Below are 15,787 nucleotides of genomic sequence, written 5' to 3'. Positions count from 1 at the left end.
GTGGCATCTTATCCAAAGTCTTCTTTAAGTTCAAGCATCATCCATATCTGGAGACACAAGAAACTGCAGATGCTAGAATCTGGCGCACAAAATGACCTGCAGGAGGAACTCAGTAAGTCGAGTAGTGTTTGTGGGAGGGAAGGAATAGTTGACATTTTGGGTTGAAACTCTGCTTCAGGATCATATATATTATTTTCCCCTAATCCAGGAGTTCCCAACCTTTTTTATGCCATGGACCGCTACCTTTAACCAAGGGGTCTGTGGACCCCAGATTGGAAAACACTGCCTGAATCTGCTAATTAAACCTGTTAGCATTCATTTTGAGAGGATGAGAATGTAAACACAAGGATGTAATGCTGAGGCTTTATAAGGCAACATGACTTCTTGACTCTTGTATCCAATGCCCCAACCAATGAAGGCAAACTGCCATTTTTCATTTTCCACATTGTCTACTTGTTTGGCCACTCTCAGTGAGCTGTGGACCCCAAGATGCTTATGTACATCTTAACCTATGGCTGGTGTTTGGCTTTTAAGTGCATACCTTCCCTTTTCATTAGAATATCCTTTCTCTACACAAGGTAGACAACAATTTCAGCTAGGGGCAAATGCACACATAAAACACAGACACCGAAAGTACTATGTCTAAGATGGCTTGTTGCTCTATAAGCTGTGCAAAAATACTGCCTCATTGTCTGGCTCCCCATTCGTCTATGATGAACAGTGGGAATTCACTGTACTTGCGGAATAGTTATACACCCAGCTCATTACTGAAGGTCAAGGCTTATTCATTTCAGTTTTCTTTTTAAATTGGCTCTTGAGGCTTTAATTACTATCATATAACCTCCCCTGTACTGAAGATTATACTTCAATTTTTGTCTCTCACTCTAATTTTCAATTATTATTGGAGATGCATTTTAAAAAGCAGCAAAAATGAAGGAATAGGCAGAATCAACATGAATTTATAAAAGGGAAATCAAGTTTAGCAAATCTGGTTTTTTTAGGTTTAGACCATAATATCTTAAGACACAGAAGCAGAATTGGGCAATTCGGTCCATCAAAGCTCCATCTTTCCATCATGACAGATTTTTTATTCCTCTCAAATCCATCTCCTGCCTTCTCCCCATAACCTTTGACACTCTGACTAATCAAAAACCTATCAACCTCCACTTTAAATATACACAATGACTTCACTCTGGAGCCATCTGCAGCAGTGGATTCCAAAGATTCACCACTTTCTGGCTAAAGAAATTCCTCCTCACCTCTGTTCTAAAGGGATGTTCTTGTATTTCGAGTCTCTGTCCTCTGGTTCTAGACACCCCCACTACAGGAAACATCCTCTCCACATCCATTCTATCCGGGCCTTTCAATATTCAATAGGTTTGAATGAGATCCCTTCATTCTTCAAAACTCTGTGTACAGGCCCAGAGCCATCAAATATTAACCTACCTCATACCTTTCATTCTCGTGAACCTCCTCTGGACCCCCTCCAGTGCCAATGCATCCTTTCTTAGGAAAAAGGCCCAAAATTCCTCACAATATTCCAAGTGTGATCTGCCTTATAAAGCACAAACACGAGGAAATCTGCAAATGCTGGAAATTCAAACAACACACACAAAATGCTGGTGGAACACAGCAGGCCAGGCAGCATCTATAAGGAGAAGCACTGTCAACGTTTCAGGCCGAGACCCTTCGTCAGGACTAACTGAAAGGAACTAAGAGATTTGAAAGTAGTGGGAGGAGGGGGAAATGCGAAATGATAGACGACCGGAGTGGGAAAGGTGATTGGCAAAAGTGATACCTTGTAAGCGGAACAAGTGCTACACCATCCCTTACACTTCCTCCCTCACCACCATTCAGGGCCCCAGACAGTCCTTCCAGGTGGGGCAACACTTCACCTGTGAGTTGGCTGGTGTGGTATACTGCGTCTGGTGCTCCTGGTGTGGCCTTTTACATATTGGTGAGACCCGACACAGACTGGGAGACCGTTTTGCTGAACACCTACGGTCGGTCCACCAGAGAAAGCAGGATCTCCTAGTGGCCACACATTTTAATTCCACATCCCATGTGTATCCATGGCCTCCCCTACTGTCAAGATGAAGGCAAAATCAGGTTGGGGGAACAACATCTTATATACTGGCTGGGTAGCCTCCAACCTGATGGCATGAACATTGACTTCTCTAACTTCCGTTAATGCCCCTCCTCCCTTCCTTACCCATTCCCTAACATATTTAGTTGTTTGTTTTTTTCTCTCTCTCTCTCTGCCCATCACTCTGCCTGGTCTCCATCTCCCTCTGGTGCTTCCCCCTCCCCCTTTATTTCTGCCAAGGCCTCCCATCCCATGATCCTTTCCCTTCTCCAGCTCTGTATCACTTTCGCCAATCACCTTTCCAGCTCTTAGCTTCATCCCACCCCCTCTGGTCTTCCCCTATCATTTCACATTTCCCCCTCCCCCCACTACTTTCAAATCTCTTAGTATCTTTCCTTTCAGTTAGTCCTGACGAAGAGTCTCAGCCCGAAACGTCAACAGTGCTTCTCCTTATAGATGCTGCCTGGACTGCTGTGTTCCACCATCATTTTGTGTGTGTTGCCTTATAAAGCCTCAGCATTGCATCCTTGCTTTTATATTCTACTCATCTTAAAATGAATGATAACATTGCATCTGGCTTCCTTACCACCGTCTCAACTTGCAAGTGAAAGTGCAAATAAAGCGGTTGAGCTGTTGGTTCAGAATTATTTTATATTGTTTTGGCCCACTGCATTGATGGCATATGTATCTCCCATAATATTCAGTCACTGATCTCCCTGTGAGACCACAATTCATTCTGCCAGCATGTAAATGCCAAATTGGATCCTTTAACCCCTTTGGATCATTTCTCTGATGGTATAATGAAATGAAAACAAATAGGATATGAGGGATCCACTTGGGAAGTCCAGCCAATTCCCTACCCACTCCACATTGAACAAATCTAATGAGATTCCATTAGTAAAATCCAATTTTAGAGAATTTTAGGCAGAAGTACAACTTTCTTTCTTCAGGATTAATTGGGCAGTTCTTATTGAATGCTTTCTGCTTGAAATAATAAGATGTTTGGCAAGGAAACTGAAAGCCTTGAATTCCATCCAATGAGACTGTGCGTTTTATGTACTTGTACAATGTTTCAGTAGCATAGAGCTCACAACAATGTCAAAAATTTTGATGGTTAACTCTTGCTGAAATGTTTGAAGTACTTGATAAATGTCTTCCGTATTGTGGGAAGGATAGATAAACATGCTTTCTCTCAAACCAGCAATGCTCGAAGTTTCCCAAAAATCACACAGACACACAGTTGTCTTCAAGAGAGCCTGGGCTTGTTCTGTGTGAGCTACTTTCTACTTAGTGCTGACAATGGTCACTGCAACAAGAAGGGTGAGAATGGAAGGGGTGAAAAATACTAAGGAAGAACAAGAAGATCAGTGTGCCTTCCATCAAGCTAATTACAAACTACAGATGATTTTAAAATGGAGAGTAACCTTCTCATTCAGAAAGTCATTCTCATCCTTCACTATCCATAACTTGGTCTCATTCCCTCACCTAGTCCTGACCAGCCGCTCATTGTCCTGCTGCAGGGTTTCAACGAAAAATGTCAACCATGCCTTTCCTTCCACAGATGCTTCCATGGAGTTCTTCCAGCAGACTGTTGCTATCAATACTCATTTTTACTGACTCACCCTTCCTGACTTCAGCTATCTCTTCCATGGCTCTCCACCTGTCCTTTTACATTATCCTCTTGAAACCCAGGTTAAAAAAAACCCAAAGATGTAATGTTAGAAAGTTCCACCTGTGGAGGAATGAAAATGAGGTTTACCAATTTATTAAAAAAGAGAATTTGAAAAAAAAACACTATGCGAGGGCATGGCTGATGCAGGTCAGACAAGTAGAGAAACGCTGCAACAATTAGAAGCTGAAAACATGAACGGTTAAGAGTGGAATTAGTAGTGAGTATCTTTACCTTACTAACTTGAAAACCTCAGGGTGAAACCCCTGGAGGAGAGACAATAGCGATAGCCACCAAGATGAAGAACCAGCGTGGGAACGAAATGTGTAATGAAGCAGAGAATTTAATACTGTTGGATGTATAAGTTATCTTCATTTGAAGAATCTGAATTTGATTGTCTGCAAAAACTGATTACTTTTGCAAAGACTTTGCTAAGTAGCTGAATGAGATTTACTTTGTTTAAACATTGTGTTGTTGGAGAATTGACATGAAAGGAGTTAAACTGTGTATATATAATTTTTGAATTTGAATTTAAACGTGTAGATGTACTGACTGGAACTGAAACTGAAGTTAACTATAATACTTGAGAATATTTGGTTTTCTAACTAACTGGGGTAAGTAAAAAGGAAAGTTTAGTTTGTAAAATTTTAAATAGAGAATAACACTAGATCTAATTAGGTAGAATGATTAGAATAATAAAAGAGTCTCACTGATTCTAATTAAAAGTAATTTGTTTTGGTTTGATATCAAAGATTTGGAACTTAAACAGAATGTTGGAACTTTGAATTGTAAATATTTTGTACATACTATTTTTTTCTTATCTCCAGAAGTGTGTAGTTTGTATTCACTGCCTCCTTCCAAAACCAGAACCTTCCGATGGCCTACTAGCACCTAGTGTAATTTGATTTTCTCAGAGTGTGGTGACCAGTCACACATGATAAGATCGGTACTACACAGGTGTTACACTCTTGTAAAACCTACTTGGTTTTAGATAGGAAAGGCAGAGGGACATGACCAAATGAAGTCAAATGGGACTAGCTTAGGTAGCAATCTTGTTTAGCATGGCTGGAGGGCCTACTTCCATGCTAACCAAGATGGCCACCCTATGACCTACACTTTGGAACAAATACTGGTAACAATTTATGCATCCATTTCTGAATGATGATACCCTTGTGAAGTGCCACAGGGCCACGTTAAAATTCCCACACAAATGCAATTTGCCCTGAATGTCTAAGAACCTTACAACCAACGATGAAAAGGTGTGCACTGAACATGTATAAAAGATTGGTCACACAGTGGAGCTGAGCAGTACAGTCACTCAGACAGAGAATTCAATGCCACACAGCACAGAAGTTAACCTTTCACACCAGAATGTCCTGCTTAGTAAATCATTCACTTTTATCTGATATTTGACTGAAATCTCACACTGATCCAGTCCTTTACTCATCATTGCCAAGGGCAATATGAATACCCCACCCCTTGATCGTCATAGTCCATCTCTGGAGGGACAATGCAAATCTCTCCCCCCTCCCACTTTGATCATCATAGCCCAAGGGAAATGTGAATCTGCCCCCCACTTTTGATCTGTGCGCTCAGATGAGCCAGAGACCAGTGACCCCTGGAACATGAATGGGGGCTTTACCTTGCTGCAAATAGGAAAGTGGCAGCTGTCTTCACAGTAGTCTAATGATGTATTCAAGGAACACCCTCACCTCCCCAGAGGTACCTGTCAATATTTGCCAACAGACCACGTTCTCAAAGACTGGAATTTTCGTGGCATTTTATTAAACCCAGTCTGATATTTGTTCGTTGACTCATCTCACGCTCTGGAGACTTTCAGTAACATTTACTCAACTGCAGCTTGCTGAGCCTCAAAGTCAAATATATCCACTTCATACTTTCTGCTTTAGGGACAATTAAACTTTGAAATGCAGAACAATCCTTGACACAACTGTCACCCCCTGCTCTAGGCTACCTGTGCATACCCATGGGTCTGAGTACATAATCTGGAACACTACCAAAGGGCTCTCAACGGTATGGGCATCACAAGAATTTAAAGAACAGAAGGCAAAGTTACTCTGAAGTCATAGATAATGTTATTCCTCAGCCCGAATCACTCAACAGATAATGCTTTGTTGAAGTGGGAAAGTAACTGAAGTTGATAACCTTTAATCGCAATCCAATTCCCTGACCAAATGGATCCCAGATATAACCCTTAAAACTTGGTCAACATGGGAGCTTCACCCAAGCAGAGTCCCAGCTCTCACTATGATAGCGAAGGAATGCAAGCCTATTCCATCCCTCACTGAGCAGTAGGAGCTCCTGGGGAATGTTTGAATCAACTCAGACCAATAGAACTGAATGGATTCCAAATTCAACTGCAAGGGCCCAAAGAATCCCTCCAGGGCCTGCAACGGTGTTGAAGCTCACACACACACATTCACCAGGAAAAATGGAGAGACTTGCTTTGGGACTCTCCCAGTATTGTCACCAGATAAGAAGAACCCTGGGAAAAATACTCATGGGGTTCAGTGATTTTCCAACAAGTAAAATATTAAACCAAATACTCAAAAGTCTTTCATAACATCCCCGATCCCTCAGCCCCCACAAACACACCCTCACCGTTGACCTCTCTTTCTCCCTGCATTCTCACCTTCTATCCCAGAGTCTCCAAAGTATTCCCATTGGATTGATGAACCCATCCCTTTCCTTCATGCATCCAGCATCGCCAAATCCAGGTTGCATTTCTCTAACTGAGAAATCTCAGGTGTGAATATGGATGAAGCTTGATCTGGTAAGGGTCAAAACAGTGAACCGGTTATTCCATCTACCACATTTCCGCCCTCCGAGTGTAACATGCATTGTATTGATGATCTCTCTGCACTAGAAAACAAAGCAGAAGACCAATTTACAGTTTCTTAAATGGGTGCAAGAGCAGCCCAGACAATCATCCCATTCAAGTTGATCAACCAGAAACCACAGACCCAACCCCATGTATGTAATGGACACTCAGGCACATGCAATAATGCACAAAGATCACCCTTCAGAAATAATCCCTGGAGCCTCACTATTACTGCTCCAGGACTACTTCAGTCCTTCATTAACCTGTATTAGGTCTATCTGGAGGGCAGCTCTGACAGACAGACAGCTACTTCACTAGCAGATCCTGACTACCCTGCTGCGTATTCAATCACTCACAACTAAAGGCTTAGCTTTTAATTAATTAATTGTTTCATTTATTTAGCAATACAGTGCAGAGTATGCCCTTCAAGCTGTATCATCTGAGTGACCCCAGAGCCCCGATTTTACCCTAATCCAATCATGGGACAATTTACAATAACCAATTAACCTACCTAGTATGTTTTTGGACTGTGGAAGAAAACTGGAGTACCAAGGGAAAGCCCACACTTTCCACGGGAAAAACATAAAGAGACTCCTTACAGAATGGTGCCAGAATTGAACTCTGAAGTCCAAAATGCCTTGAGCTGTAATAGTCTCACATTAACTGCTACCTTACAATGGAGCAGTTCCAAGTAACGTGAGGTAAGTCATTGCTACCATTTCTATTCTGCTATATTATACTATTATGCTATTAACATTGGGCTAGTAAACACAATTCTCAAATACACAGTAGTAATAGTATGGGCCACTTAATTGATAACCGGTATTTTCCCAGATACACTATTTATCCATAAAATTATTTTAACAACACAGCAACATTGGATCAGTTAAGATAAAGTAACACACTTTCCATAGGCTGTACCAGTAACATACAAAAAGTCATGCAGAGAATGTTTCCATTAGTGTGAGAGTCTAGGATCCAAGGGCATAGCCTCAGAATAGAGGCACATCCCTTTAGTACAGAGATGAAGAGGAATTTCTTCAGCCAAAGGTTGGTGAATCTGTGGATTGCATTGGCACAGATGGTTGTGGAGGCCAAGTCATTGGGTGCATTTAAGGCAGATTGATTGGTACTTGATTGGTAAAGGGTGTTACAGGGAGAAGACATGAAAATGGGGTTTGAAAAACGTCAGCCTTAATTAAATGGTGGGGTAGATTCAATGGGCTGAATAACCTCATTCTTTTCCTATGTCTTAATGCCTTATGTCCTATGGTCTATTAATTATATTAGGTGAATATTTAAGCATGAAACATCCTGATCATATTGAATCAGACATCGCAATGGAATACATCAATAATATACCATACATTAGTAATATAGGTCAGCATTTATAGTACCCTACATTATTAATGTGTGATTACTATAATATTATGCATGCTTTAAAACTATATCAGAAATACTGGATCACTTACTGTAAAATAACTCCTTCCACAGCACTAGCAGTGATGCCAGGTTACAGAGTGAGGACAAACTGTATCAGTTCAGGAGCCTGTGAGTAATGTTAGTCTACAAAAAGCAAAGATAACCACTGGGCATCTCTTTCAGCTCATCAGTGAATGATCGAGATTGATACTGAGCTCCATCTCTGGTGTGACCTGTGCAGAGTTCCAGTCAACTGCGAGACCAGCTCACTTACGAACACATTACTTTTCCAGTTTTCACATGAAGTTATTGAACTTCTGAATTCACATCATGACTGAGTTCTATGTCACCATGACTCTTGCACATTATTATCCATCTACACTGTACTTTCTCTGAATTCTGTTGTTGTTTTTCAATTGGTACCACTGCGATGTACTTGTGGTTTGAAATTATCTGCATAGTTGGCATCCAAAACAAAGTTCCGAACTACATGTGACAATAATAAAACAAATACAAGTTATCAATCTTACACGCTTTACCCAGACGCAGTCTATATGTATAGACTGAGCAGAGACTACAGCCAAGATACAGCCGACGTGAGCACAGGTCATGTGTGGACAGTAACAGAAACAGTAAATACAGACTGCCAAGACTCTGAACCTGCTGTTGTCTATGGATTTCATATCAATCCCTGCCTGTGTGTGCTTCACCTATATGTACATTATTAATCAATACATATATCCTAAATGGTCCTCTACAGAAGACACTGTGAATGACTCTGTGAATGACATATTACCATATTAGGTAATATGACATATATTACCTAATGCCCCAGTTGTTACAGCAGTTGTATTACACAGTATTGGGGAATTTGTGTAACTATTTATATCTATTGCTGAGGAATTCTCCCAGAGCCATGGACAGAAGTCCTGACACAATCACCCATCGCTTTTACTTGCAGTCTCATCCCATGCAGATGTTGAACTGTTATCTGGTATCACATTGTTTCTGTGACTTCCAAACATTGCATTGTGATCTCATTTAAAACCTCTGTGCATACTAGCTGTCATTTGTCAAAGAACTGAGCACACAGAACTGTTCCTTAAGGGCATAGGGGTCCAATTATTCCCACCCCACTGTTGTGTGCGTGTGCGTGTGCATGCTTCCCCTATTGCAATTAAATTTGTTCTAATGAATGAAAAGAAGAGAGGAATAGTTGAAACAGAAGATCAGGACTAAAAGGTGTAATCAAACCTTGTATGCAGTGAACATATGGTCTCAGGTTTCCACAAAAGTAGACTTTATTTTCTTAATGATAAAATAGAATGCTGTCTGATCTGATGATTTACTGCAAGTCTTTGTAGAGTTGAGGTGCATTAGGTGGAACCAAATTCTCAGAGAGGAGTTGGGGGTGGCAAGGGTAGTTAAGGTAGTGAATGGAAGAAAAGAGGAAAACTCAGTTGAGTGAAGAGAAAAATAAAAAGCAAAGTGGGATAGAGAAAGGGAAACAGGCAATAAAATAGAAGGAGGTAAAGAAAGATGGAGGCATAAATATAGAAATAAGATCAGAAATAACAGAGGTGCGTGAAAGGGGGTGGGTAGGTAAAGAGCAAAGGAAAAAATGAGAGAGCAAGACTCCAAAGTTGTGTTTGATTCTAATTTACAATGCTGCAACCAAAAGCAGTTTAGGGAAAAGGTAAATGATGGGAAGGTTTTGTAGATACACATTTCTCATCCTCAGGCAACAAGCTGACCAATTTCTTACCCAGCAAGCCCTCTCCCAGCACCCCGCTCCCCTTCCCCCACCCAAACCTACTCCTGGCAAACCATCTGAAATCCACTTCAGTGATCTCTGACTTCATTGTGAGAGATCGAGCTAATTGTGCAGGGAAGCAACCAGGAGGAGATGCCACCTCTGCTGCCTAATTCATCCACTGCAATGAACTCACTTGTAATAGCTTTCCACCAGCCCACTACAGGGAGAGGATAAAGTCACCTAATATGTAGCACATTCCATTCTCCAACTACATTTTAGGTGACTTTGGTTTAAATTCAGAGACTTGAACAAAAAATCTAACATACTAGTGCCATATTGAGGGAGCTTTGTTTTGTCAAAGGAGGCATCTTTCATATGAGACATGAAAACACAATCCTGTCTCTTTAATATGGCATTGTTTTAAACAAGGGGAGAAGTGTTGCCAGTACATTTCCCTCTGTCCTCCTTGTCACAATAGCTTTGCTTCTTATGGGAAAACCCTGTGCATAGTTCAGATGTTAATGGGTTCTCTACACTCTCATAACAACCACAAATCAAAATGCCTCCCATGATCTGGGACATCCTAAGATCATGGGAGGAATTCTACTAATTCAGGTTCTTTCATTGTTCTAGAAATTCAGAGAAAACTAAAAACAGCTTAAACCTCGGCATAGAGAAAGATATATACAACATTATCAAAGAATAGTAATCATACTGACACATATGCAGAAGAAAAGGTGACATGCTTTATCAGTGCATGAATTACTGGATTATAATAAGCAGATGTAGACAGGTATAGCAACCATTTTTTTTGAGAACAGTAAGGTCCCACAAAAGCAGCCATTGACAGGAATGGGTAGTTAATGCATTTTTGCTAGAGCAGGTGTGTGAGTGTCGGTTGGAAGATCTATCCCACACTCGCAGGAAGACAGGGGCTCAATGTCCCAGAGTTAGCTTTTAAACTTGAGCTGATATGAACTAGAGCCAGGGTACTGTCAAACTGTAAAGTTAGATAGGTCTACATGAAAAGAAGCCATAAAAAGGTCAAAGTACATTTATCTTATAAGGCAGACACGTTAGAAATTAAATGGTGGGTTCGAATCAATGCAGCAGGTAAACGTGCAAATGGCGTGAAGCCTAGGAAGAGTTGTGGTTTCACAGGTCTTTGGGTCAGAGAGCCTCTTCATTTTATTGCACAGCAGCCAGCATTGACAAGCAATCAAAGTGATATCACCCCTTTCCTTCTCAGTTCTCCGTACCTGCTCACACCCTCTTCCTCCTTGGCGCTGAGTTCACATTTAGCCAGGCACCAGCAAGCCACCAAGCACTTGTCCTTCCTGCCTGCCTGTCAGCTATTCAACCATGAGGGTTGGGGGTGAGGGGTGACCCATGTCTTCTATCAATTAATATGGTTCACTGTCTGTTTTGTAGACAAGGGGTTGAGGATGAACATATGTGGTGGTGGAGTAGGCCATTCTGCCCTCAGGTGCAGAACTGGCTGATTTTTAATGAGGGGTAATGCAAGCATGCAAAAAGCTGCAAAACTCAGCCCAGCCTTCTCCAACTCCACCACTGATGGTGTGCTTGCTGTCTCGAGTTTGACAGTTAAATTCTTCTGGGAGGTTACATCTCAAACCTCCAGAAGTAATGTTAATTGTACAAACCACTGAGCATTATCAGACATTCATTTTATTTGATACAATTTATCTAATAATCCTGCACTATTAAATCTACTACAATGATGGTGTGTTCAGTCTGCCTCATAATAATAATTCTGCACTATTTACTTTGTAATTTCTAGATTTTTATCTCTTTATATTGCACTGCTGCTGCAAAACAAATTTCACATTATAATAATGAATCTGATTCTGATTCTGATTACCAACAAGGAAAACAAACCAGCCACCACACAGCCAGGACAGTTAAATTGAATTTACTCACCACTCTTCAGAGATGCTACCTGACCCACTGAGTGTTTTTTGCTTCTTCTGTTGTTTACTTGGAAAGCAGAAAAACTCAACTTGGTCTCCCAAATAAATGAGTTAAGAATCCCAAAGCCTCCATGTGATAAATGTGAATAATTCAGATATAACAAATCAGATCCCCTGATTAGAGAACATGCCCAAGGAGCTCTTACAGAAAACAGTGAGGCCAGTTTTGTGTTGCCTACATTTTCTGCTTTGAGCTGCTGTATTAAAGAAATTTCCACCCTGAGGTGTAAGCAGAGGCAGGTATAGATATCATGAGAAGCAAACTCTTAAGTTGTTAGTTAACTGGTTACTTGGAAATACAGAGACAGAACTAGGTAGGTGGATAAAATTTTACAGAAATTGTAAGCAATATAAATTAGGATGGGCAGTAGGTCTCTCTGTCCCACACGCCTGCTTTACTACTTAACTTGTTTGCAACATTTATTTTGTATTCCCAACTACTCTCTGGTAGCCTTTCACTCTTCTACAAATTATCTGATACCTCTGCCTTTAGAATATTCAGACTGCCCTTGAGGAGATTTTCCAAAGATAACACTGAAAGAAATACAAATCTCCTAATTTCTTAGATAGGCGATTTAAAAAAAAACATATAAACAGTGACCCCTAGTTTTAGATTCTCTTGCAAGAGAAAACATCCCATCTACAAACATCCTATCACAACAACATGAACCAAGTCCACAATGTCTGGGCAATTTTACAGAATAAAGCACAAACATAAATAAATGACTCAACACACTAGCATTGCATAGATGTCAGAAACTACTTGATAGCGTTCACTCTCCACATGTTATTTCATATTCCATCATGAGTATGCACTCTGCATACACAGTCACTACATATACAGATGGTAACAACATACAATGTGTAAATATGACAGTGCCTATATACATAGCCGGAATACTTTCCTATGAAACACTTCAAAGGGCAACTTTCTTTTCCAGTACTTATCTGGCAACATTTTTGGGTTTATTTTAAATTCTCAGTCCCTGGACCAAAATCAGTATACAGTATCCCTAAGCAGCAACCCTACCACAGAATGTTCCTGAGCAAAAACATCTTTTGCAAGCCAGTACGTCCTCGTTATTATTTCAGAACAATAATATCAATGGGAGGGAACTCGCACTTTTCCATTTAACCTTCTCCTTGCCGAGAACTGATAAACCCCAGAAAACCCTTTGAACAACACGGTCCACAGCAGACGCTCTTGATAAAGCAGTCTAAAGTACGAAGTTGAAATAAGAATTGGTTTTAGGTGAGGCGTTAATGGAAAGTTGGCTTTAGAACAAAATAACAAAAGGCAAGAAGCAACACCTGTAAGGACGTCCTCTACTTGTCAACAAACTCTTCCCCTATTTGCCAGTGAAGTTTCTTTTCCAAATACTCCGGCAGTACCGAGATCATCCCACCTCGATCCAGCTAAGCTGACCGATTGTGCACCTCTCACTCCCCCAGCTCCCTCCACAACCACCCAGCGCACGAACAGACCCAACAGAGAGCAGGCGTGGCGAAAGCAGAAACAGTTTTCTCTGACCTGTTTTCTCTTTGATCTCACACAGCACGTTGAAGAGCGCCGGCTTCATTCTGTGACAATTCAACGCGTGTTTCCTGCAACACAAATCGTCAGTGATCAGATTGTCAGTTTGCCGCACGTTTAAACTGGAGTTTGTTGCAGGAAGTTGGGGTAGTTATTGTACCCCTTCTCCCCCCCCCCTCTCTCACACACACACACACACACACACACACACACACACACACACACACACACACACACACACACACACACACACGCACACACAAACTCACCGCGCCTGTGCTTCGTCCAAGCTCTGGTCGGTGATGGTCATTATTTGTTGTAAGATGTCTCCAATGTCCTGCTTCCTGCCCTCCGCCTCTCCCCCGGTCTCTTGAAGGTGCTGGGGCAGCCCTGAGATGCTGACCCCGGCGTGGGGTTGTCGCAGCCGGGAATGATCTTCCATCTTCATTCACAGCCTTTACACTGCCTTTCTCTCTGGCCGCCGAGATACAAAAGCCTCTCTCGGACACAACCAAGACCACCAGTCGGCTAGAGCCAAGACGGAGAAATCAGCCAGCTCTCTCCTCCTCCCCCACTCTCCCGCCTTTCCCTCTTTAACCCCCACAGAAAGCCACACCAGTTGGGGTAACAGTGCAGGAGAAAGCCCCCGATTCCTGCACTAGCTTTGCCCACACTCTCCCAGCCTTCCTTATCTCTTTTTCTGCCTCGCTCTCTTATTCTGCAATGCAAGCCCAGGAAGATGCTTCCTTGTTATTTGCAGTTGCTATTGATTCCCATGTAATTAAAGATCTTTTTTTTCTTTTTCTGTTTTTTTGCACTGCAGGTGCCACGCTTCTGATCCTGGCTGCAGAGAGAGAGATAGAGAGCGAGGTTTCAACAGTTAGATACAAGTAGATGCCTTTCTGGGGCTTACAGAGCTGTGCTGGTGTGACTTGGAGTGCTCGCCTTCTCTCTGCCAGCCCTCTCCTGGCTCCAGCTCCCCGCGCTAGGGCTTTGCTTTGTGTTTTTTTGGTGCTCTTGGAAACTGACAGCAGCCCTAGCTCCTCCTACTCCCCGCCCCTTGATTGACAGCCAGAGGGTATCAGGCCACGCCCATTCAGCTGCGCTATGACGACTGGAGAGAAAAAGAAAAAAATCCAGACAATGATGTCATATAGCATCAATTCAAAATGAATGAGTCGTTCCCAAGTTTACATTCATTAATGCGGGGGAGGAAACCAGTGGTTACAGATGCACCAATTCCTATTTGGATGCATCACAGCTTGGTATGTCAACTGCTCTGCCTATGATTACAAGAAACTGCAGAGTTGTGTACTGAGTCTAGACCAGGGGTGGGCAAACTTTTTGACTTGTGGACCACAAAGGGTTCTAAAATTTGACAGGAGGGCCGGACCAGGAGCAGATGGATGGAGTGTTTTGGTAATACACCTCATAAGAGAAAATAAAATATCATAGGATATGTAGAAAACATGTGCTTTAATTTGAATTGAAAATGAACAAATGCATTACAACAAAATATCTGTCTTTGAAGTCCCATGGTATTTAGCCATTTATTGAAATGACTTTTAAAACACTGAAAATTAAATGAATAAAATACAGCTTTTTTTAATAGTAACAGTTATTACTTTAAAGCACTGAAAATTCTGTTATCCTTCAAGATATTATCATCATCACTCTCCTCCTGGCTGTCTTTATTTCAAAAACGGTAGGAGATGCAGGTCTACTTGTCCTGCTCCTTCTTATTCAATTGTCCCCTGTGCCAAAACTCAACAGCAACCTGCACAAAGACAGAACAGTGACAGCGTGCCAGTATGCGGAGCGCGTTATTTGATCTGGAGCGCATTTTTTATATTGAGAATGTACGTGCACCTGCGCACTACTCATGTCCATCACTTAACAGAAATGACATGTAACATGTAAGGCTTATTGAAAAAAATATTTTCAAATGCATTTTTTACATAACACAACGAGGAAACTTATTTTTAATTTCAGTGGGAACAATGTTGTTGGTGTCCCTTTTTAGCCAGCACATCAAAGTCTGGATTTAGTTTTGTTGTGGCGATTCTCAGGATGGATCTGAGGTGTTGGTCAGTTAACTTTGATCTGTCGCTGGCTTTGTTGATGTTCATGACGCCTGTTCACACAAATAGATCGAGCCGAACAAAGAGTAAAGTGCAAATGTGGAGTAATACGCTGCACCTCAACAAAGGTCAATGTATATAGAGTGCGTCATCTATTGGGAAAACGCCAGAATTGCGGGGAAAAAACGTTAACAAGGTTTAGTAATATAATTTCATCAAGTTCTGCGGGCCTGATTAAAAAGCTTAACGGGCCGCATATGGCCCGCGGGCCGTAGTTTGCCCATGCCTGGTCTAGACCATCATTCAAACCAGCCTGTCCTCCATAAACTTTGCCTACACTTCTTCCTGCCGACATATGGATTCACAAATCCCAGTCATTCTCTTTTCTCCTCTCTCCTGTCAGACA

At 41.6% G+C, this 15,787-nt stretch overlaps 1 protein-coding gene across 5 annotated transcripts in view; it reads right to left on the bottom strand.

The window, feature by feature from the left end:
- Nucleotides 1–14,283, bottom strand: part of LOC132402194 (pre-B-cell leukemia transcription factor 1-like) — a 465,767-nt gene extending 451,484 nt beyond the window's left edge. For 3 of the 5 annotated variants that reach the window (XM_059984901.1, XM_059984904.1, XM_059984903.1), the window contains exons 1-2: nt 13,570–14,277; nt 13,298–13,371 (exon numbers count right to left, since the gene is read on the bottom strand). In XM_059984901.1, the coding sequence (XP_059840884.1) occupies nt 13,298–13,371; nt 13,570–13,748 (253 nt within the window). In that variant the 5' untranslated portion in view covers nt 13,749–14,277. Of the gene's footprint in view, nt 1–13,297; nt 13,372–13,569 lie in introns of all 5 variants that reach the window. The other 2 variants (XM_059984902.1, XM_059984905.1) reach the window with 2 other exon arrangements.
- Between the last annotated feature and the right edge of the window lie 1,504 nt (nt 14,284–15,787).

This window comes from Hypanus sabinus, chromosome 11 (assembly GCF_030144855.1).
Source record: "Hypanus sabinus isolate sHypSab1 chromosome 11, sHypSab1.hap1, whole genome shotgun sequence".
In the NCBI taxonomy this organism is placed as follows: domain Eukaryota; kingdom Metazoa; phylum Chordata; class Chondrichthyes; order Myliobatiformes; family Dasyatidae; genus Hypanus; species Hypanus sabinus.
Note: the sequence above shows the minus strand (reverse complement) of the source record. Positions and strands in the feature narration are given on the sequence as shown.